Source organism: Camelus bactrianus, chromosome X (genome assembly GCF_048773025.1).
Source record: "Camelus bactrianus isolate YW-2024 breed Bactrian camel chromosome X, ASM4877302v1, whole genome shotgun sequence".
Classification (NCBI taxonomy): Eukaryota; Metazoa; Chordata; class Mammalia; order Artiodactyla; family Camelidae; genus Camelus; species Camelus bactrianus.
The window spans coordinates 107102815-107125439 of NC_133575.1; the positions used below are offsets into that span (position 1 = coordinate 107102815).

The 22625-nt window shown below is 38.8% G+C and overlaps 1 protein-coding gene across 10 annotated transcripts in view; it reads right to left on the minus strand.

Annotated features, from left to right (window-relative positions):
• Nucleotides 1-574: 574 nt before the first annotated feature.
• The window catches only part of ATP11C (ATPase phospholipid transporting 11C (ATP11C blood group)), a 152544-nt gene continuing 130493 nt past the window's right edge, over nt 575-22625 (minus strand). For 5 of the 10 annotated variants that reach the window (XM_045514912.2, XM_074359926.1, XM_010952532.3 and 2 more), the window contains 6 exons: nt 19847-19982; nt 17576-17641; nt 15255-15358; nt 12065-12218; nt 5843-5947; nt 575-3209 (listed from right to left, as the gene is read on the minus strand). In XM_045514912.2, coding sequence (XP_045370868.1) covers nt 5846-5947; nt 12065-12218; nt 15255-15358; nt 17576-17641; nt 19847-19982 — 562 coding nt within the window. In that variant the 3' untranslated portion in view covers nt 575-3209; nt 5843-5845. Of the gene's footprint in view, nt 3210-5842; nt 5948-6614; nt 6706-11876; nt 11944-12064; nt 12219-15254; nt 15359-17575; nt 17642-19846; nt 19983-22625 lie in introns of those variants that run through there. The other 5 variants (XM_045514904.2, XM_045514908.2, XM_045514905.2 and 2 more) reach the window with 5 other exon arrangements.

The window sequence follows — 22625 nt, forward strand, 5'->3', positions numbered from 1 at the left end:
CCTCACCCCCAAGGCACTATTTTACAGGTGAGGAGAAAGACAACTGCGAGGGAAATGGCTCTAAGTGGCAAAGCTGAAACTAACTTGGGTCACACCTCCAAGTACAGCACATTTCCCACTTAATAAGAAAAGAGGAAGTGCTCTAAATGTAGGTCAGACTAACAGGATTAAAAGACTGCAAAAATACAGACTGAACTGGAAAAATGTAATGCAACCAGCTACAGTAGACTTGTATCTTAGGCGTCAAGAAGGACAGGAGTTTTTTCAAGAAAAGGAACTTTCACAAAGCCTTGGATGCAAGCTGAGGAACAAAGTAAGGATGGAAGTGGGAGGGGGCAGAGGGGAGGGGAAGAGGGCTGCAGGGGGGACGGAGAGAAAGGTGTACACACCAGCCCCCCTCCCCGACCAAATCTCAAGCTAAATGCCAGTTGAACACATATACAAATGGTCAGTCTTTTCTGAGTTGTACAGGCAGAGAGGAAATCAGAAACTTATTTCACATCACCAGATTGCTTCCATATTACTTTCATGTCAAACTGAGACCTTTCCAAAAAAGAGGCTAAAATAGCAATCATATCATACCAAAGTTTATTGATTACATCAAACAAAAATCTCTGTAATGAAAAAGGCAAGTTGCATTCATAAAAGATGGCATTCACATTCATTATAGAAAGCAACAACGTAGATGTAAAAAATTGCTGAAGTGAAAAATGTCATTTGCAGTCCCGTTTTGCAAGCTGAAAAATGATTTTGTCAACACTTGCATAAAACCTGCATTTATATACTGCATGTTATTAAAAAATTCCATCACTAAATTACTATGAATTTTGCAAATTTAGACTTACATTTTATACTGTTGCTGGTGTAAATGTGGTAGATATGGAATTTATGTTTTCAGTTTAGTAGGTAACATCCTCAAACAATGGACAACAGTTATGAAAATTACAAGAACATTCTGTCATTCAAAATTATTCAGATGATGGATATATAATCCTATTATTACATTTTCCCACTTTTTCTGTCACAAAATAAGGTGGTTAGATTGTAGTGCTAGGAATACTGGATGGCTTACTTCAAGTTATTCCATCTGCTAACCCCATGCTAACCATTTTTTTCAGCTCATTAATTAATATCTTTCAAAAAGTTGTCAAGTCCCTCTCAAGGATCTGGGCCATGATATTACACATCATTGCCATTGTGAATTTGAGCTGCAGTACCATGTGTAGCTAAGATACAACTCTAAATCCTCCTACTCTTTCTTCCAGGCTGCAAGGAATTTTACACGCCACCAGTCATACTTGCGCTGCCCTGGGTATTCTGATTATGTCAAATTTCCAATGGTCTGCATGAAACACGCCTCTTGAGTTAACAGTGGGCTCTCATTTGTATTCACAGTCCCTATAATTCTTACGTAAAACAACAATAACAATACGGCAACAACCACAAAAACAAGAACAACAACAACAAAACATCAAAAGCTTTCCTGGGGTCTGGTTTTTTAGCTCTTTGGAATAGGTAAAGAATACATCGACTTGATTTTCAGCAGACTACCTCAAATACGGGCGACTAGAACACAGCACACTTAGGAAGGTGTGGTGACACCTAACAAAATACTCAAAAATAATACTGATAGATGAGAACAAATGAAATAATGAAAAAGCGTCAGTAATGATGGAATGGTTTCTGATAACTGAAATTATGTCCTTCCTAGAATTTAAGAAAAATTACACCTAAACACTAACACAAAAGATGGATGGAGTAATCAAATGTGCCATATGGACTCTATAAATACATTGGTAATTAATTGAATCTAATACTTTCCCAAATCAAGGTATGATATAAATGCTAATAATCGTACAGGCATGCCAGAAAGACAACCAAAGATGGAAAGTGGTATAAAAACATCTTTTACAAGACCATTTTGATCTAGTAGTCAAATGTAGTCATTTATATATATAAAAAAAAAAGTGTGTTCATTTTAACATTTAATAAAGACATGTCACATTTATTGTTATGTTTTAAGTGAATGCCTTAGGAGGCTAAAACCTCTCTCTAGTCTGTAAGTCGAGGGCTTTACTGAGGTGAATCACATGGTTTAAGAGTTGGACCACATCCCTAGCCAAGTTGGCTAAGAGAGACATTCATGTTCAGAGTCGCACTCTGCAGGCTGAACCCCTCCTCCTTCCCAAACTGGCCAGTTTAAAAAAAAAAAAAAAAAAAAAGTGCTGCATATCTGTACAGATACAACCTCCTTCAAATAAAAACCATTAACAGTTTGAAATAAGCTATTCTTCCTTTTTCTCCACAAAAAAATTTAAAATTGATGTTCAGAATGACCTTTATTTTTGGGTAACTATTGTTTTCCCCACCTTGCCTCAGATCCCAGTAAAACTAATATTGGAAAAATCTGTTCTATCTTAACTATTTTGAGGGGCTACTAAGGGATTGTAAATGCTTTATTTTCATATCTAGTACCTTTATACCCATTAAGTGTAGCTGAGAAGAACAGAAATAAAATAAATAACTTCCTTTGATTTTTACAAAAATACCCAAGGTTAACATTCTTTCCACCTAAGTGTTCAAGGTATTTTTTGGCAGGGATATTCTACCAAGACAAAATTAGCACGTGGGTGAACAGAAAGGATTAACTCTTTTATCTGATATATTGATTTAGTCCTCTTACATTTTCAAGTATTCCTTTCATATGTTTGGAAAAAAAATAATTTAAGATTATCATTCAGCAGGAACAAGAAATGTGATCCAAACAGCCTATTTCTTCTGCCAGGCAAAACAAGGTAATATTAGCAAAATCTATTCATTCCCATTGCATGGCTTCTACTTTATACTATTGTATTTAAATCCATTCACAGAATTCATGGGTTAAAAGAGCACCCATTTGGTAGTTTTTATTCTATCTAAAGCCAGAAATTCTAAATATTCTTGCTTCAAACTTTCATATAATTCATAACTTAGAGCTTTGGCCATTAACAGCTACTTACAATAACTGTAAATGCTTAAGAGAGTCATTTGGTATTTTAATGGACATTTATTCTGAACCTTAGACATAAGATAGTGGTTTAGTTTGTTGCATATCGAGTATCCTGAGATGATAACTTTTTGTAGTTGCTTCTTCATGCTTTCTTTTTTTAGCTGTAACCACTGTCAATATGCTTGTAGGACAATAACATAGGCAGTTCAAGATTCGGATTCTGAAAGATTTAAAATATACAGAGTTAAAAGGTTTATTTTAATAATAATGTGAAACCATCTGTTTAGCATTTTCAAAAATAAATCAACTAAGTAGTAAATTTTGCTATGAGAGTAAAGCAATCATCTTAACAAAGTTGCCAAGTTTTATTCACATGCAGGGGAAAAAAAAAAGAGTGACGCACTAACCAGTTTTTAATCCTTTCTTCATCTATCAGCTGAATAGATTCAGACTTGCTGTTTGCTTTTGGATTACTCCAGGGTTCTCCTAATAATTGTTACCACTAGAACAGCAGAGGCTTAGCTCCCTAAGATCCCTTCTTCTAGCCTGTGAAGCTCCAATGAAAACAGGGACATTTTATCTAACTTTCTATCTCGAGCACCCAGCCCAGCGTCTGGCACACAGCAGATGCTCAGGACATGCTGAATGAATGAATTGATTACTCTTTTTTGGATGTGTCAGTTATGACAAAGTCTGAAGATACATTCAGTTTTGAAAAATTCTTATGAAAGTACTTTTCCTTTACTTAAAGAAATGCTTCCCCCCGTAACATTGAAGTTAATTTTCTTCTTGGTAGATCACGTATCTATGAGTCAATGGACTCTTCTGCTTTTCTTATTCATCATCTTTTTAGAAAAGAAACCACACTAATCTCCCTAAGAAAGCTGTAGATTCTTCTTTGGCTTCTGAACATTATCAAATGCTATGACGAGGATGGGGCATGATAGGTCAATTGATCACTGAGTGTAAATCTTAAGAAGTAGAAGTCCTTTATCAGGGGAGTGAGCCTAACCTTGATTCTCTATGCAAAAATCCAACCTTTTAAACCTGAGTAGTGGAGGGCCTTCAGGGGTGTGCTATTTTATTCCCATTTGGGCGCACCTTCTTTGCCATGCTTTGACTAGAAGTCTTCTAGAATACCTTCCATTGCTTTTGATGTTCCATATTCTCATATTAGTTCATCAGGTAGCAGAGTCAAGGTGACTCTAACCACAATGAGGTTGCCATTCACATGGAGAACTTATAAAAGGAGTAGGCAGTTCCCTTATCAACCAAGGGATAAACTCAGTGGCTAAACTAATTGCCAAATAATTTCCTTGGAGGAGAAATAATGTCAGATGAAAATATATTCCTGGAAGAAATAACTACATTAAAAAACAAACAATTGTCTTCTGAAAAACTCCTTCAGTTCTGTTAGGCATCATTGGAATTAAGGCCCTGGAGAGACCAAAAGCAGCAGCAATGCCTGCTCCCTAGCCTAGTCTCCCGAACCACAGACCAAGCTCAAGGAAAGCAATCCAGGGGGATCCAAAGTAACTGGAAACAGCATAGCTAAAATGCACCACACAGCTTAGGACAAGGCTATCTGGGACAAAATGGTCAAAGACTTTGAAGGCTACGGGGAAGCAGATTCATTACTGAGGTGAGCACATAAGCAGGTGAGTCACTCAAAATGGGTAAAAGGATGTAGACTGAGACAAAATGAGTTGGCTTCCAAAATAACACTGCAGATGCAGACTGTGATGAACTGTATGAGATAGAAGAACCAACAATCTATTAGCTCAATCTTTATTTATTTCTGGAGAGTGGGGAAGTTGATAGCTGACAAAAAAAGGGGGGGGGGCCCTATGAGGTAAACTCAGTTGTTAGCATCAAAGTGAACTGCCCCACAATTTCATTCATGATGATCATTAATTTTTATGTATGCATGAAAGACTGCCCTGCCCTAAGCCGTATAGAGTTGTTTCCAAGCTGACAAGCTTGTAAACCTCATTCATGAATTACTCTAAATTCTCATGGATGGATAAAAGACTTCTAGAGGTCTGGGGTGACAGAGGCCCCTGCAGTGGGGAACACAGAATACACAGAGAGGAGTCATTCTGAGTTCAGGGATTCTTCCCATAGCATATCAATTCCTTCCAAATTTTTTTTTTTGGGTAAATGAATCAATATGTTATAAAATAAATACTCACTTTTGGAAAAATTAATTATGAAGCATTCTGTATAATAAGGCTAGCATCCCCCTGAATGGCTAGGAAAGATTTTACCTCTGAAGTTGAAACATTTAGCTTGAATAAAACTTGACATTTAAAAAAGTGATTAGAGTAGATTGGTACTTTAACACATACTTGGGCATCAGACATTACAAGGACATTAAGTATATACCTGCAAACACAGACACAGCACATGGAGGTACAAACACACTGAATTATTTTCACATAATTCCCAAAAGAACATGCAATGCTAAACTGACTTGCTATTATACAGATGCAATTTTGGAATATTTATTTTCAATTTTCCAAATGATCTTTTAAAATGAAAATTATATTTCCTCAATCAGTATTAATGAGCATTTTCACATGATGCCGTGACAACATGCCCTTTACAAATTAAATATACTGTATTACCCTTCAGCTGTGGAAAATGCCTAAAATGTTATTTGGGGGCTCAGCAAATTTGAAATATCTATTTCCCCATATTCCAAGTAATGCATCTTTATATTTTTGCAAAGGATAGTATAAAGTTCACCACACCAACAGCAGAGAAAATTTGGAGAGTGATATTTTCATTTTTTCTTTATAATGCTGTTAATCCGTTTCTTTAAAGCCAGCCCACTTGTTTAACACTAGGTACCTGTTACAATATATTAGATTCGTCTGAGAATGTTCGTAAAAGAAGAGGTCTGACTGAAGGTCTGGTGGATAATGAGTCAGATGCCTTTTTACAGCTCAGATTTCTCTGTAATAGTGAGGTAAAGATACTTAAAGCGTTAGAAGGTTGGTTAACCTACCTGGTGATAAAAATGTAGAAGAAAAAAATCATTTCCTATAGACTACTCTTGGCCCAAAGTACAAATGATGACACTAGATCAAACGCATAACATTTAAATGAATACATTTAAAGACCTAAGAAAGTCTCCAATTCGAGTAGAATTGTTCTCATGGTGGAAGTATACAGACAGTAGCAGTATGTGGCAAACTTGTGTTTTTGAAATGACACTGGTAAGTTATGTGATAGATGAGTCAGTATGGTTTGATTAGTAAACCTTACCATCCTTTTGGTGAACACCTCTGAGAGTTGTGAGGGTGCTGAGTGTATCAAACAAAGAGAAACTTGTGCAAAACATTCCTGTCTTAGTGAATAGACTAGCTAACACGCTGTGGCTTCTGCTGCATACCGGGAATCAATGGGACCACAGACCTACAGTCCAAGTTTTTGAAAATCACTTCCGCTCCAGTCTGACAATTTGAGAAGGTGAACAAATGATGAAAGGAAAATGACAAAATACTCTTTAAGTATCAATAAGATATAAAGATGAGTCATGAGAATTTTTCATTAAGAATCAGAAAATGGTGTCAAGCAAATGAGAACGCAAGCAAGTTGGTACATTAAGAAAGGAAATCACCTTATTCACTCCAAGAGAAACTGTGATTGCTGGAAGTTTGAGAAAGCATGAAGATAGTAGATGTTCCTGAGGAAGGGAGGCGTTTCGTTACCTTGTTCACAATTGCACAAAAGGTGGAAAATTGCAGTAGAAAAAAGAGAAATGCAGAAACCAAAAAAAAAAAAAAAAAAAAAAAAGTAAATATTTTCTGAAATGTAAGACATTTAAAAAGAAACCTTGAGAATTCGAAGTCGAAATGACGTTAGTTTTGAAGACATTACTTTCTGAAGTAAAAGTAGAGTTAGAGTTAAGAATAGTCTATTATATGTGCAAACTGCTATTTCTCTGTATATCAATTAAAAATTTTTTTGTTAATGGGAAAATTGACTATTTTGAATAAAATAACTTAAAAATATGCTTCTTATTTGAAATAAGGCTCATCTCTAATCACTAATCACTAAACTTACATCGTTCAAAATCCGCTGGTCAGAGAGCTATGTTCAGGGTCCATCAGCAATCTATCTTGAAGCAACTATCTCCCCTATCCAGGTGCACAGATGTAATCTGAAGGGACTGACTGCCCTCAGGCAGCTGCAGGTTAAAAACCTAATCAAAACTAACATAATGAGGAAACATTCGGTGAAACCACACTTCAGTACCGTTTACCTCTGGACCGATGCTTAATTTCCTTTATTCTAACATAATTTGATCAGTTTCCCCCCTTTTTCCGGTAGAGACTTTAAAAAGGTTGGCTAAGGAGCCATGAATTTTTCCTTTAAAACACTTAACAGAAAGTAAAAATTGGTAACTTAAGGTTTAATCAGAAAATCTAAGAGGTTACTTTTTTCCTTTCTTATTCTATGACTGAAGTTATAAGCTAATTTACAGACTCGGTTTTGGTATTGCTCAAGCAAAACAGAAGGTGACTATGGAGATGAGCTTAACGATTCTGCTAATGAGGAGTACCCATATTATCTACTTAGTGCCTAATGAAAATAAACCTAAAAAAGAAACCAGCTAAAGTAAAGCATGCATCTAGCGGAGTCTAATAAACAATTATCCTTCTAAAGGCAAATACTTTGACGTTTTCTCCTGTTCGTATTTTACCTTACAGAAAGCTGGTAACATGTTGGTAATATGCAAATTACTAATTGATAAAGCTAGAGCAATAAATACTTAGTTTTGGAGAAAAAATTTTTTAATTGTTCTGTCTTCTGTTTTGTGGGCAAAAACCTTGCAACAAGATTAACATGATACCAAATCCCCCACCCTGTGTTTACTATACAAGCCCATCTATTTAAGACTGTAACTGAAGCACATTTTGGCGTGCTCAAAACCTTGTATCCAACCATCAGAGATGAAAGTATTTCTATGAAGCAGAAATTTCAGGGGTTAATAGGATACTTTATAAAGGGAAACAAAAAAATATGAAAGTATAGAAGGCAGTAGAGAGCATGGAAAGAGTAAAGCAATAAAAAATTGATATAGCTAGCAACTGGTGGAGGGGGTGAAAAGGATGGGGGATAATGAACTAAAACAGTATGAAATTTCCACATTCCTTTGCAATCATCTAGAGAGCTTTGACATTGGCTCAGTTAGCAGTCTGTCAAAGAGGCCAATGCATAAAGGTCCATCTCAACAGCCATGATGTTAGGATTCAACTTTATTTTTGTCTAATACAGATCTTTAGAACCCATGGTTGTATAGGACACTGTCAGGATTGAAATAGTAATCATTCTTTGTCACCACTGTTATTGTAAGGATAAATTGTATTCTCCAAAATTCTCAAAGTGCTTTCTCTGGGAATTTTGCTCAGACAGCTGACATTCTTTTCCTGTCTTCCACTCTGAAGGCGCTCCCTATGTTAATGGAATGTTTCCTCTTGTTTGTGCAGACATCACAGGCAAGCCATGGCCAAGTTCCTGGGTCCATTCCCACTAGATTACAGTGTTCCCATGGCTAGTAGGCGAAGTCAAGCCTCCTTTTGATTGTGGTGGTTTACATGGGAAAACTTTACATAAAGATATGTGGAAAATTCCTCCACTGGAACTGGGAACTGGTATTGACTAGTTGACTAGAAGGTCCAGGTGTATTTCATTAAGAGACAGCCCAACAAATGTACTTAGAGGGACACAGCTTTTTGAAATACCAAAAATCCTAAACTTTACATTTCCTTTGAAGTGTCATCTGCTGTTCCATTGTTTCACACTCAGTGACAGTTTCATCACACACTGTCAGCAGCGTGGCAGTGCAGCTTTATAAGCTAAAGAAACACCCTATGATCTGTAATGATGAGATTTTAGCTCAAAAGTTAACTACATTGCTGAAAATAAGGGTGTGAGAATATATTCATCCCTGAGTAAAGCCACTGACGGAACCTAGATTCGAAGATAGCAGAAGTCCTTATAACACTAGTATCATGACAGAAGTCAGCTGTGGTGGAGGCCACCCTAGCAGCCTTTTTACTGGAGGCTTCAGGAGGCAGTGACTTGGACCTTGAAATAGCTCAGCTGTGTTACAGTAAACCATATTATTGAGTCTACTATTCTGCTGTATACCTACTTATGAAGTGTTCCGAGTAAATCCCCTTTATAAGTCAACTAGAGTGAGAGCTCCCTGTGAATTGGAGCCACATTGCTTCATCCCTGAATTATCAACACCTAGGATAGTAGCTAACTTAAGAGTGGACCCTCGGGCAATGTGCGTTGAATTGAATAGAATTCAACAGAAGGGTGCTTCTATAATTGTTAAATGTAAATAGCTTAGCTTCTCTCTCAAATGCCATGGAGACATTTTCACTACCCACTGCCGAATTCCCTTCTCAAAGCAGCTGCCAAGACCCACAGGAGGACAGCACAAGCAGTCTACTTGTCACAGGCATTTCTGGCTCTGTGTACAAAGGATCCTGGTGCTTAGTGGCTGAAGTCAGGGGGATCTACCTCTAGGTAGGGACAAACACTTGACCCCGTTAGGGAGCCTGTCAGGTATGAAGCTGATCCAGTTTGAAAAAATCTTTTGGCTCTTTAACATGAGGTCGGTGTCTTAGGCAAAGGATACTGAATAAAGGAAGTCACCCAGAATGCCACACCGTTGGTCATTACGATAGCCTTTGTCCTTTATCGTAGAATGGCCTCTGCCTCTTTGATACGGCCCAATAGAGCCTTATGTAAATAGATGTAACTTATCAGAGTAGCCGTGGCTGCCATGTTTCAGCTGGCCTTTATGCATTCATATGCACTACTTTGCTCTTGCATTTTCTTGCAAGGGGGGAAAAAAAAAGAAAAAGAGGCAGTGCTGCTGAGTGCCCACAATGTTTTGTCTCATCTGCAACTCTCAAAATCCCAGAGAGTCTGAAAAACCATTTAGCTTTTCAGACTTTGGATGTAAAGAGAGATGTTCATCAGTAGGTGGTTCAACACATGTTCACTGGTTCCATGAGGATAGGAATAAATGAATGAATGATTGAATGAATGAAGGTGATTATGGAAATTCTCCTGGTTGTTCTAGCATATCAGCATGCCAAGCTATAGCACAGACACTAGAATTTCTCCTATCACAGACATAACCCACGGCGAACAAATTTCATGCTGAACCTTGGCGACATTCTATGCTGCTAAGTGAATAGGGCTGCAGTCCCATAACCCCATGCTTTCAACAGAATCTGCTGTCTGCATGGAAAGAAAATATTCTAAGCCTTTATCTGTGACTACTTTGTTGCATCCTTCCATTTAATGGCCATTTAATTTATATAAAAGTCACCTCCCGCCAGTGTCTAATTTTTTTTAAAGGGCCTAAGGAAGAGGATAAGATGATATATTTGAAGGTTTTGATTTCTAATATTTTTGTATCATCTTTAGAGCATGAAGCTGGGTGTGAGCCATTATTTAGCATGGGCTCCATTATCCCAAATAAGAAAAATATTGAGGAGCACCTTAAAGTGTACTCCCAAATAAGGAGAGGGGAAGAGTACCTCAAAGGCCCTTCCCAGACAAATCCTCTATTTCTTACTATGACATTTTTTACTTGGCTTCATGCAAATTGCCACTTGAGCCCTTCTGGGAGGAACTTGTTTTACCCCTGTTCAACTGGTGTTAAGGTTTAATCAGACAAGCAAATGCCACTTTCCCATTCTAATACCAGGCTGGAGGGTTATGGGGCACAGATGGGGAGGGTCTACTGGAGGGATTATCGAGAGACTAAGGCGGTTTTAGCTTGGTTAACGTTCTTGTGTCTAGTTCCACCCACAAGGCATGTAGAAGCAGGGAGTCAGGGCCAGTCCTGACTACCTAACTACACACTGATTGGCCTTGTACACCAAGAATCAATGTGGCTTATGTCACTGACAATCTAGTGCTTTCGACTGGGGCTGATACTGACTTGTATCATGAAGCTCCTCTTTTATACATCTAATCAATGAAGATCTTCCCACTATAATCATTTTAGTTTCCTATGTCTCCATGATGCCAACCACTGGATTCTATCAGTTCAACAGGAAAAAAAACAAAACAAAAACCCAAGCCCAAGACAAACCAGTTTTGTGACTAAACTTGTTGGCAAATTTGATCAAATGGATCAGGCAGACAGAGCTTAGACTATTTCCTGAAAATATTGCCTTGGAGGAGCTATAAGATCTAGGTGTCAGTATGATAGAAACAGGGTTTTGTTTGGCAAAATGAGCTATTGGCAGAAGTATGAACATATTTAATTAACTTGTTGGTCAAAATTTGCCAGTTTTATTTTCCAGGCTCATCTACCCCTGTTAGTTTAAAGGCTTTTTAAGAAAGGTTCAAAAGATATCAGACAATGCAGGGCCAAGCAATTAGGCTGACAGAAGGTAATAACTTTTCATTCTCGTGAAAAATTCACAATTTATAAGCAGCAAAAATAAAAACACACTCATAAAACAATCCTGAATTTTTATAAGTGTGTTTGGGAGGGAAGGATGTACAAACCACATCCAGGGAATTCTCTTTGGTTCAAATATACTGCTAGACAGACAGGGCTAGAAGCAACACAGAGATTAAGCAGCACTATAATTAAAGGAAAGGGAAAAGTTTGAAAGAGACAAATTGGGATTATCAACTGAAAAAAAAATCTGCAAACAACCCACAGGGAAATTTCTAAGGTTAAGGCTGGAATGTTGGTGTGGAAATTCCCAGTGTGAAAATTCTAGGCTAAAAAAAAAAATCATTTTTTTCCATTTAAAATTCCATATGGAGCATATGAGATACTCCATATGGATTGCTAAAGGTCACATAGAACACTATTAAGGAATCTACTTACCACCTGCATTGGATAACGAAGTTTTTTACTATACTTTTTATGCAGAAGAGGAAATTAAGTGATGAACCTGCAAGGAGGGGTTTAACATGCTGTAACTAATGCAATTCTCTAAATACAGTTTTTAGTTCATGGCAGATATTGACGCCCCTTCCAAAAATCAGGTTATAATAAATAAACTTAGTCCTTACCCTGGCACTTCTTCTTCTTACATTCTTTAATACTATCAGGAGAATCTCAGGGAAAAGGCTGATAAATATTAGAAGAAAGATGGCCAACCAGGTGGATACAGAAGACAGCATTTGAGCAAATACGAAATACATTCTCTGTTGTTTGAGAAAAGGCCTAGAGTGGAAAGAAAATACATAATGGAAAAACAAATCAGTTCTCGTTATATGAAAGAGAAGTGTAACTGAAATTGTCTTTTATATTTAAAAGGAATCCTTGTTATGCACATTAATAAAAATAATTTTCTTTAGAATGACCCAAAAGTAGTAAACAGATTTCATTTACTCAATGTTTGGAAAAGAAAAGGAATGATACTCAAAGGGGAAAAAAGATAATAAAATGCATTTGACTTGAAAACAACTAAGCAATCAGCTTTAAAGCTGCCAACTGGAGAATATTTATTTGTATTAGAAAATGCTGAAGCTTCAGAGATATTCAAAAGAAGTGATGATTAATTTTTATGCTAACAAACATTTTACTTCCTCGCCTGTTTTATTAATATAAGAATGGATTTGTGCTTTACATTCAGAAATGTAAGCCATTTTTATAACCCCGCCTCAAAAAACCCATATGTAAATACAAAAAGGACCGTAGAGTTTTTCTCTCTCAGGTGGGAGGAATCTACCACTCTCATCCACAAATATACACCAAGTACCAGTGTGTGCCGAATCAGCTGACAGAATACTGCTAATCAAACATGAAGCCTTGGCGCCCAGAAATTCAGGATGCTGCCGCCTCACTCTGCGGGGGCTCAGTCACCCACTGAACTGTTAGGCAGCCGTTTGGAAGTGCAGCCAGTTCCCCTTTCCTGCCTCAGCTGAACCGCAGAGAGCCTCAGCAGGCTGGGTGACTGTTGCCTGAAGCTGAGGGGGAGGAAGTGCAAAGTGGCTGCTCAAGGCCAGGGTAGACATCAGACTGTCCTTGGATTAAAAGCCTTAGGTAGATAAGTGCTTGGTCCCATTTGGTACATCACAAATAGTGCTCACTGAAGACAAACTGGTTTCTCCTGGAAAACCTAGGAGTGCGGGTACAGCTCAGTGGTAGAGCTGCATGCTTAGCATGCACGAGGTCCTGGGTTCAATCTCCAGTACCTCTGTTAAAAAAAATATGTAAATAAACAACCTAATTACCCCCCACAAAAAACAAAAGAAAAATACAAAAACTGGTGTTTGTGCACTCTTATGTAACACGATGAAAATCAAGCCTGTGGTTGTGCATATGTGAGGAAGACTGTGAGCAGAACAGTGAGGTGGAGAAACTTATGAGGTCTGGGCTAAACATGTTTTTTAGGGGAGACCATAAAGAAAAGATTTCTGCTGAGTTCTATTCTTACTCTAATTCTGAAGCGCCCCCTGAACAATTTTCTAGGCAATTAACTGAGCCATAAGGGTCCAGCAGACAAGTGACAGCTAGTCACAGTGTATTCCTACAATACTCTGTGATTACTAGCTCTCGATTTTTCTTTTTGACTTAATGGCATCTATGGAGTTTTGCAGGGGACCAGTAAAAACCAGAAGATATTATTCCTGTATTGGGTTTGGGGCTTAGAATTCATCATTCTCACTGCCCATCGCCAAAGGGGCGTGTCACATTGCCTCAGGGTTGAACATGTCCAGAGATATTAGCTGCAAGCAGCATTCAGCCGAAGTTTTGCACAGTTTCTAGACACAGTGTGTTGGCTGCTTTATAATATATATTTTATATTCATGTAGTAGCTCAACTCAGACAGGTCTACTTAAGGACAGCACTATGGGCAACAAAATAAAACAGATTAATATTTAATTTTTAGTAAGCATTTCTTAATGAATAGAAACAAGTATGACAATATCGTACTCATTTAAAGGATTTATTTTAATTGATAAAGAATAGCCTTGAAAGAGCGAGAAACTTGTTTTGTTTGCTAGAAACATTTTATTCTTGTGGAAATTTTGCATAATTAGTTCAGATGCTGATTACACAGATTCCTAGACAGAATTATGGTACTGTGGGCAGACCTACAACTGGATGTTGCATTTGGTTAATCAACTTTGATTCATTTCTATATTATTAAAGAAAACAGAGACTTCCTTCAGATTCATTGCTTCAGTAATTACTTATATAGGTGTCAAATAAATGCTGTAATTATACTTTTTGGAGCTGCTACTTCTGTAAGTGATTAGGTTTTTCATATTTTTATTTCTTAAGGCTTTTCTTTTAAAAAGCTTTTCAAAACAGTACGAGTTTCTTCTAATTAAGTCTCAAGGGACATAAACACGGTCCTCACATCTCTGTGATAACATGGAATGCTTTGTAAGATTCTGCTCAAACCAATGAAAATATATAGTCCTGGAGTCTCACTCTATGGCTTAATCTAAACTCTGCTGCCTACTGTTGGCATCCTTGTCAGAGGAAATCACGGATTAATGAAAACAACTGTGATATGTGAAAACAAAATATAGACCTCTGGGAGTAAGGAGAGTAGTTGAAAATCTAACTTATTCTCATTCCATATAACTCTGACTCTGATCGTCTTGAGGCAGGGACACAGGCTATTCATCTCTGTACCCCTCAGAGAGCTTCACACAAAATGGATCTGAATAAACATCTATTGAACCAAGATGAACTGAATGAACTAAAAGTCCAGGCTGTTGAGTCTACCTTTACCTACCCCCAAACAATGGGATAGTGATTTCAAGATATAACCGTCTGAGGATTAAGTGACATATTCTATATCTCGAGCATGTCTGTAGTGATGAGAATGAGAGTAATATAACATACAGAGAACAGGGTCCAAATGGATAATAATGTACCTATTGGCCACTATATCCTACGGAAACTTCACAGGATGAGTATTCCCACTGGAAATAACATGGGAGGTCATTCTAGAAATTATAGTTTCATTTTACAGAGAGATGTTTACACCACTTCAAGTTGAAAGATTTGCACAGGGACTACCAGAAGCAAGGTCTTTGAAGTAGCTCATGCAGTCTACATGCTTGCATTTGAAATCTTACCTGAAATTAGCAGCATTCCTGGCTAGAAGTAACTTCCAGTCTATTAATATTGAAGATTTGCCATCTTATATAATCAAAACTTTAAAAGTATAATGAATGTTTGCATATCCAACGTACATATAGTTATTTACAGATTACTCACACATACAAGGCTGCTTACCATATAATTCCTCCCCAGAAGAATGAGAAAAATACATAAAAGGCTAAAGAACCCCAGATCACAAAGTGGTTTATCCACGTCCAGAACCGAGTATCCAAGGCGAGCTGAAAAGATACAACGCAAGAGATTTCACGATGGGTACAAACTGCACCAGGCCGAACCCTGCGCTATTTGATAACTTGTACACAATATGATACCTGTGGGAGGATCGAGCCTGAATCAGGCAACTAGAAGAGAACAGAACTAGAAGAACAGAACCCGGAGTTTTCAAAAAGAGCTCTGCCCTAACTCACTGAGCCTCTAGAGTACAGGCACGGAGGTGTGGGCAACATGCACATGGCTGCAAAGGCCTCAGGACTGAAGGCAGGGCAAGGAGTAAGGCAATGGGAGTGTCCAGGAGGCTGGAGCCCCAAGTCCTCACGTGGTGGCGACCAGGGAGCTGATGGCAAAAGGAGAAGGCCAAGCTGGTGGAGGCAGCTACACTGAAAAGCAGGAGAGGGACAGAGCAGCTGGGAAGAGAAGACAAACTACACAACGGAGTTGTGGGACCGCAGACCCAACAGGTGGGGGTTACTAAACGCAAAGGCAACCAGCTCCACACACCTGGCAGCATGGAGTCATGGGATTACATAATGTGCCTTTTAACTGCAAAACTTGTATCTATTCCATTAAATTAGTAACATTTTCAAGTTGCTTTAGATTTTAATCCCTTCACGTTTCTTCCAGGGCTGATGGTTTCTTCACATTGTGGCACCTGGCATTTTCCAGTGCAAACTAAAACCTGAAAGTATGGTCTGCTCTGCTTGCTTAAAATTTCCGGGCCACACAGACTAATATCCAGGGCATTTACATTTTGAAGAGGAGGGGGCGTCTCAGTTTTGTTACTGGCTGTGGCAGCCTGCTCCTCAGCTCTCTGCTAACAGTTGCTCATGCATAAGCAGGGTATCGGTAACACTGTCAATGTCGCCTGCAATTCCCACCTCCGGGCTGCTGGCGAAAACGCCACAATAACACCCATGTAAAGGGGAGGGAGAGCGTGGCTTCTGAAGACATGTGAAAGAGGCTGCCGTAAGGCCCACTTTAACTGTGACGGGCGCTTGGGGGCCCTACTGCCAGACACAAGGCCAGGGGTAAAACGGGGTGGGGAGGATTCCATTTCAAATCATGGTCCTGGGAAACAGTGGTAAATAGTAACAACTAGCACCTACCGCACTGAGCACATTCTGTGTGCCAGACACCATCCCAACTGCTTTAAATGTATTCACTAACTGACTTCTCACAGAACATCCTGAGAGATAGGTGGCACTTTCAGCTCCATTTTATAATGGAGGTGCTGAGAAATGAAGTTACTTGCCCAAGGATGCCCAGCTAGTAAGTGGCTAAACTGAGATGAACCGTAACACTTTCTTTTGTAGTCCTAAAATACTAACGAAATAGATGACAAATAATGCAAACACATTAGTTCTATTCAGTATGAGAAATGAACCGGGTATAAAACCTCAGAGGGGAAACGATTCGAGGTCCTTTGTCAGTTATACTTCTGAATTCTAGTTCTGACCACTGGGCATACTGGAACTTATTTAAAGGTACTCATTCTTGGACCCCACATGAGGTGTTTATCACTGGAATGATCAAAATAATTAGATTACACCTTCAACTGTAAGGGAGTCCCAACTCACGAGCCTCAAGGGTAGTATTCAGCCCAGAGCATTATTACATGGCTGCATGTTAATGCCAGTGCTTTTGCCAAAACTGCCCTCCATGTATGTTACCTGCTATATATTCTTAGGCATCTCATCATTAATATGGGTAAATTTCAGTGATGAATACAGTATTATAAAATTTCTTCACTACTAAGCTCTTTGGCATACATATCTTGCTCATGGACACCTATATTCAACTTAAGTACCTAAATTCGTTTAAGGACTGGCATTCTTAAACAGATATATAACTTGAAAAAATATTCAAGTACTTAACATGGAAACACACATACACACTCATAGCCCATTTATGTACCACTTATAACATCTCAAAAATAGCTGGAATGGAATAGATTAGATTTTCAACATAAGTATGGTGAAAAATGTTTTTCAAAAAATAAAAATAAAGAGGATAGAAAATATACTGGAAAAAATAGATCACAAATAGTATACAAATAAATGTCCAAATCTCTAATATCACACATAATTTTAGTAACAATTCAGACTTGAATAACAACTCGCAACGAAAATGAAGATTAGAAGACAAAAAGGACATATTAATATAAGACCAGAAGTATTACAAAATGGCGTTAAATATACTTGAATAAATAAAAATCTAACCTTCAGAGTTACAGTGAATACTAAGACTGTAAAAACAATGGTTCCAAAAGTCCAGTTTCCATATACCTGAAAAACATTCAACAATTACATGTACCAGGAATACATGAGCCTGCTTAAAATAATAAAAAGCCAAGTTTAATCTTGTATGTAACTACCAAAGATTTTTGTATGAATTATTTAGGGAAATATTTGGTCATAAGATCAGGTCAAGATGCCGGGTTTTACTGTGATGCTAAATTTTCTTGGACAGGTACACTGCATAGGCGGTTGGTAGGGTTTATTTTCACAATTCCATGCATCATAAAACAGGGAATGCACTGGTGTGACACAGGCAGAAAAAAAACCTTTTCTACTAATAGTAATGTTCATCAAAACAACTCATTTGGATGACATGTCTCTAAAGAGTTTGATACTGGCTTTTCCTATAATACAGAATGAATGGTCTCAAATACAGACTAATTTGCAGACAAATGAACTCAAATTTTTATAGAATATACAGTGACAGGGTAAATAGACTTATTGTAGTGATCATTCAGTACATAAAAATATTGAATTATGTTATACACCTGAAACTAATGTTATATGTCAATTATACCTTAATAAAAAATAAATAGAATAAAATAAATAGAATAAAATAGACTCCCGTTTTTTGGCTATAAATATTAGCACTGTCCGCATGTGCACATCAAAGAAAAGCAGATACCATGTATAAATCCAAACGATGGCAATGAATGGCACATATGCTTACCAAATGCTGTCAAGATCTGAATGCGTAACATTAAAACAGAAAATGAAATGTAAAAGGTTTTTTAAAAAAAAAAAATTAAGGTTAATAGAAGCAAAAAAAAGGACTTGATAAATCATACATGGTGTTTATGTTTAATTGCTGATAGTAGTTCTTATACTAATTGTAATTTTACCAAACATACATAATAAAATCCCTATTAATTTGGACTTCACGAACTCAACATGGGTGATGAGTTGCACATAGGCTGGGGTGAGACTCCTCATGCACCACCTGAAGAGTTTGCTGAGCAAATGAACCATGTCAACAGGGTTGCAGGAGAGAACCTGCTTACTTTGCAGCAAACTCTTTTTAAGCAATAGTCAACTCTATGTAATTTATGTGCCAGATAAATATAAGATAAAAAGTGGAAGTCACAGAATCAGTCATAAAGCTGAAGAGATCTGAGAAACCATAACATGTAATCTCTTCTTCTTACTGCTGGGCAAAGTTGACTTGGAAAACGGAAGTGGCCTGAGGACACACAGAGAGATTCAGTAGGGCACTCTCCTTGGCAAGTGCTCCACGTGCGTACTCTAACTCTAAAGTGATGAATAATTTTAATGGATGCATACGAAACTAATGTCTGTTTGTCCAGATTCAAGAGGTTTTGTCCGTAGTACCTAATTTCAAAGTATCACTCAAATTCACTGAGCCTATCACTTTGGTAACAGATGTTGACTGTCTAGCTTCTAGATACAGTCATTGTACTCAGTAAAATCTTTTTGAACCTTAGCTTTGCTTCACATTGTGATTATAAAGAATGAATGACCATAAAAGAGGAAGCCCAGAAATAGCAAAGAACACAGAGAAAGCAGCATGCAAGGTGGTGGGCCGGACTTTCCACTGTGTGGCTGCGGGAAAAGCCCGCCCCATCAGCAATTCTCTCCTCGAACACAGCCAGGGCAAAATCACCCTGATGCAGGCGCTGAACTATGTATTGCTTGCTGGGAAAGCAATGGCATGATCAGTGTCGTCTTTCTGGAAAGCACTGTGCTCCCATGTGCAAGGGAAGGCGGAAGAGAAGGGAATTCCCCCTCTTTAATTACTGGGCAAGTACTGCAAAGATATGGTGGCTCCCCGCTTCGGTTCTACGCATGGAAGGCCACTATGAGTAAGAACTGAGTGGGGCCAGATTTTGCTTTTTAAAACAGGAAAAGCCTTGCTCACATTAAAGTGTAGGGGTCCAAGGTCTGAAGTCCCAAGAACTCTCTCCATCTAGTACAACTTATAGCCAAGTTAAGCTTCCAGAGGTTTGCATATAAGCTTGCTAGTTAGACATGCACGCAGGAAGTGATATCTTACTTTAATGTTTCTGTTGTTCTAAGTAAGTTCTGAGAACTAAATAGCACACTTTTAGAAAAACAGTTTGCAAAATGATTACAGCTAGAATATGTGTATGACAGATCCAGGGCCTCTGGAAAAAAGCTAAGCCATGCTTGTAATACCAAAAGATGTAGTAGTTTTTTTTTTTTTTTTTTTTTTACCTTTGCATTTTCTTCCAGGGATGAAGTCTGAAAAAGAAAGTAAGTCCCAAAGAAGAATACTGTTCCTTCAAACGCAGCCAGAAATGTCCAATATAAGAAGGGTCCCAACTGCAGCATGGCATTGCCAGAAATCTTCCTGTTGAGAAATGGGGAAAAAAATGCAGATTAATGAATTTCTGAAGGCTGTTTATTTAAAGATACAGTGAAATGCCAAAGGTGCGCATGGGGTTTGACCCTGTTATAATGAAGGGAACCTCACCTGAGGGGCTGGAAGGCTTTTGGCAAAAGGCCAGACTGAGCTGCAGGTTTGTCTTTGTGCAGTCGGCTCCTGTCGGAGGCACTGGAGTAAACTGTCAAAGTGCTTCTAAGTTAAAATTCTGGCCACTGACAATAATAATGTCTCAGTAATAATTAGCTCTCATTTACTAAGTACTTATTGTATGCTAATAAAACTGGATTAAGTTTTATTTTGTCCACATAAAAACCACATGAGATAGGTAATCACTCCCATTTACAAATAATGAGCCTCAAAAAGGTACATCATAATCGTTCCCAAACTTTGATGCACAATGGAGTCACCTGGGGATCTTTAAAAACATTGCTGCCTGGCTCCTATCCTCATTCTGATTTAACTGGCATGTGGTGTTACTTGGGCACTAGGATAATTGTAAAGCTCCCCAGGTAATACTAAAATGTGCAGTAATTTGGGAACCACTAGTACAGCAGTTAGGAAGGGACAGAGCTAGTATACAATCCTAGACTGATCTGACTTCAGATCACATGCTCTCAACCAAGCCACCATGGCTTTCCAGCTGTAATTGTTAAAGTATTTCTTTCAATCAAGGCTTCTTCCTGGGAAGTTAACCTTTTTAAAGTCTTGGGGTGCCCTTTACATTTTTTAAATTGAGTCAAATAACATGTTTGAAGCTGAACAGCCACGCTTTCATAAATGGCAGGTGGACAGATCAAGTTTAAAATCTGTCAAAAACAGCAGTCTTCTCCGTGCAAGTCAGAATGTTAAATAAGGCTACCAATTCTAATGGAGCAGAGCTGCACAAAGAAGATGGGTTTGTGCACGGAATTCTTTTAACTTCTATTTCAAAGTTCTCTTAACATTTATCAAAAGGTATCTAAATCACTCAAATAGCACACCTGTTGCCAATACTACCAAGCATTCCATCGGACTGCACTGAGTAAGAAACACCTTTGTAATGTAAATACAAATGATCCTTGTTCAGTTGGTATGGAGCGCTGTGGGGTTTCCTGAAAAAATGGCAGTTACACAACTTTTACCGACTAGGATTTCCAGGTGCCTGCAATCAGAAATGCAGGGAACTGCACAAGGCAATACAGCCATACGCTGCTGTTTGCTCTAGAAAAACCGCAGAAGGAAAAGAGGTAGCTGCTGCTCAGAAACAAGCTCTCTCCATGGCCAATAAGTCATGTTCCCAAGGCAACTGGGAGCCACAGGGAAGACACTGCCCTAAAGATCCTCGCAGGGAGGGCCCAGCAACTGCCAGCCAGTGAGGCTTTCAAGAGTCACGGCCTTGGGCTGAGGCAGGAAGTGGTTCGTGTCTTTGCAGCCAGTCACTGGATTTACATTACACGCTGTGGGAAGAAATGATGGGGCGTCGAGGTATGCTGGGTTACAGGCGAGGCTTTCTAGCTGCGCTTGGATGAATGACGAACCTGTTGTAAACTCGGAATGGGACAGCCAATGAGCGTGCAGGGGAAAAGGAGAGAGAATGAAGGTGAGAGAGCGGGCCACCAGCAGCACAGGCCTGAGTGCCTCTGTAGGATGGGAGGCAGCAGCAGGTCGACCAGGACCTCTCTTCTGTTTTTTAAAGCTATAGAAGAAACATACTATGTCTCTTCCCTCTAGAAAAGAACTACAGTTTACGTTTCAAATTTCTCTTAAAAAAAATAGGAAAAGATCCAATGATGTCATGTTTCACGTCAAAACTTTTGGTAAATGCTAGAGTCACTAAGTCCCTGAAGGTGCTATCTACAATATGCTGCATAATGCCACAGGTAATGTTAAGTGGGACAAATGCACAGAGAGCCACATATGAAGATGAGGGCTTCAAGGTGACAAAGGAGTACTCAGAGTAACGGAGCCATCTACAACTCTGCGACAGGCTGAGAGCAGGCGGGAAGGAAGCTGCATCTGGGGCCGGGCGACAGGTACGCCATGCCGTTCATTTCTCTACCCGATGTGGCAGGCATAGCCTCTATGCAAAATCGTTTACTAATGCATCACTTACACCTACAGTGAGGGAACTAAAACTTCACGAAAACCCTTAGAATAATTTGTACTCGACAGCTTGCTTCAAGTTTTCAGCATTCTTAATGTATGAAAGTGCTAAGCACTGCCGTGAAGTTAGGTGAAGGGTGTTCGAAGACTAGCTACCACCTACTGAAACCTTACTATGTGCCGGGCACCATCTTAAGTTCTGTTACATGTCGCCACTCATTTAATCCTCACAAAAACATTGTGATGAGGTCTGTTGTTACCCAGGTTTTACTGAAGACGAAAGTGAGGCACATCTCAGTCAAGCAACCTGAGCAAGGCCGCACAGTAAGTGGCGTAGCTGGAGCTGGAGAGCAGGTGATTAGCTGGGGCTCTCGGGGGGACTGAACCGGAGCGGTTCTGCTCGCTGCCGCCCAAACCCCACTTCAATCAGAGTAGCTGCACTACTGGGCTTCACTTTTGCTGTTATGTGAAGACAGAACCCTGCTGATCGGTATTTGAAAACCAGCAGCCTGTGGAAAAGAGCAC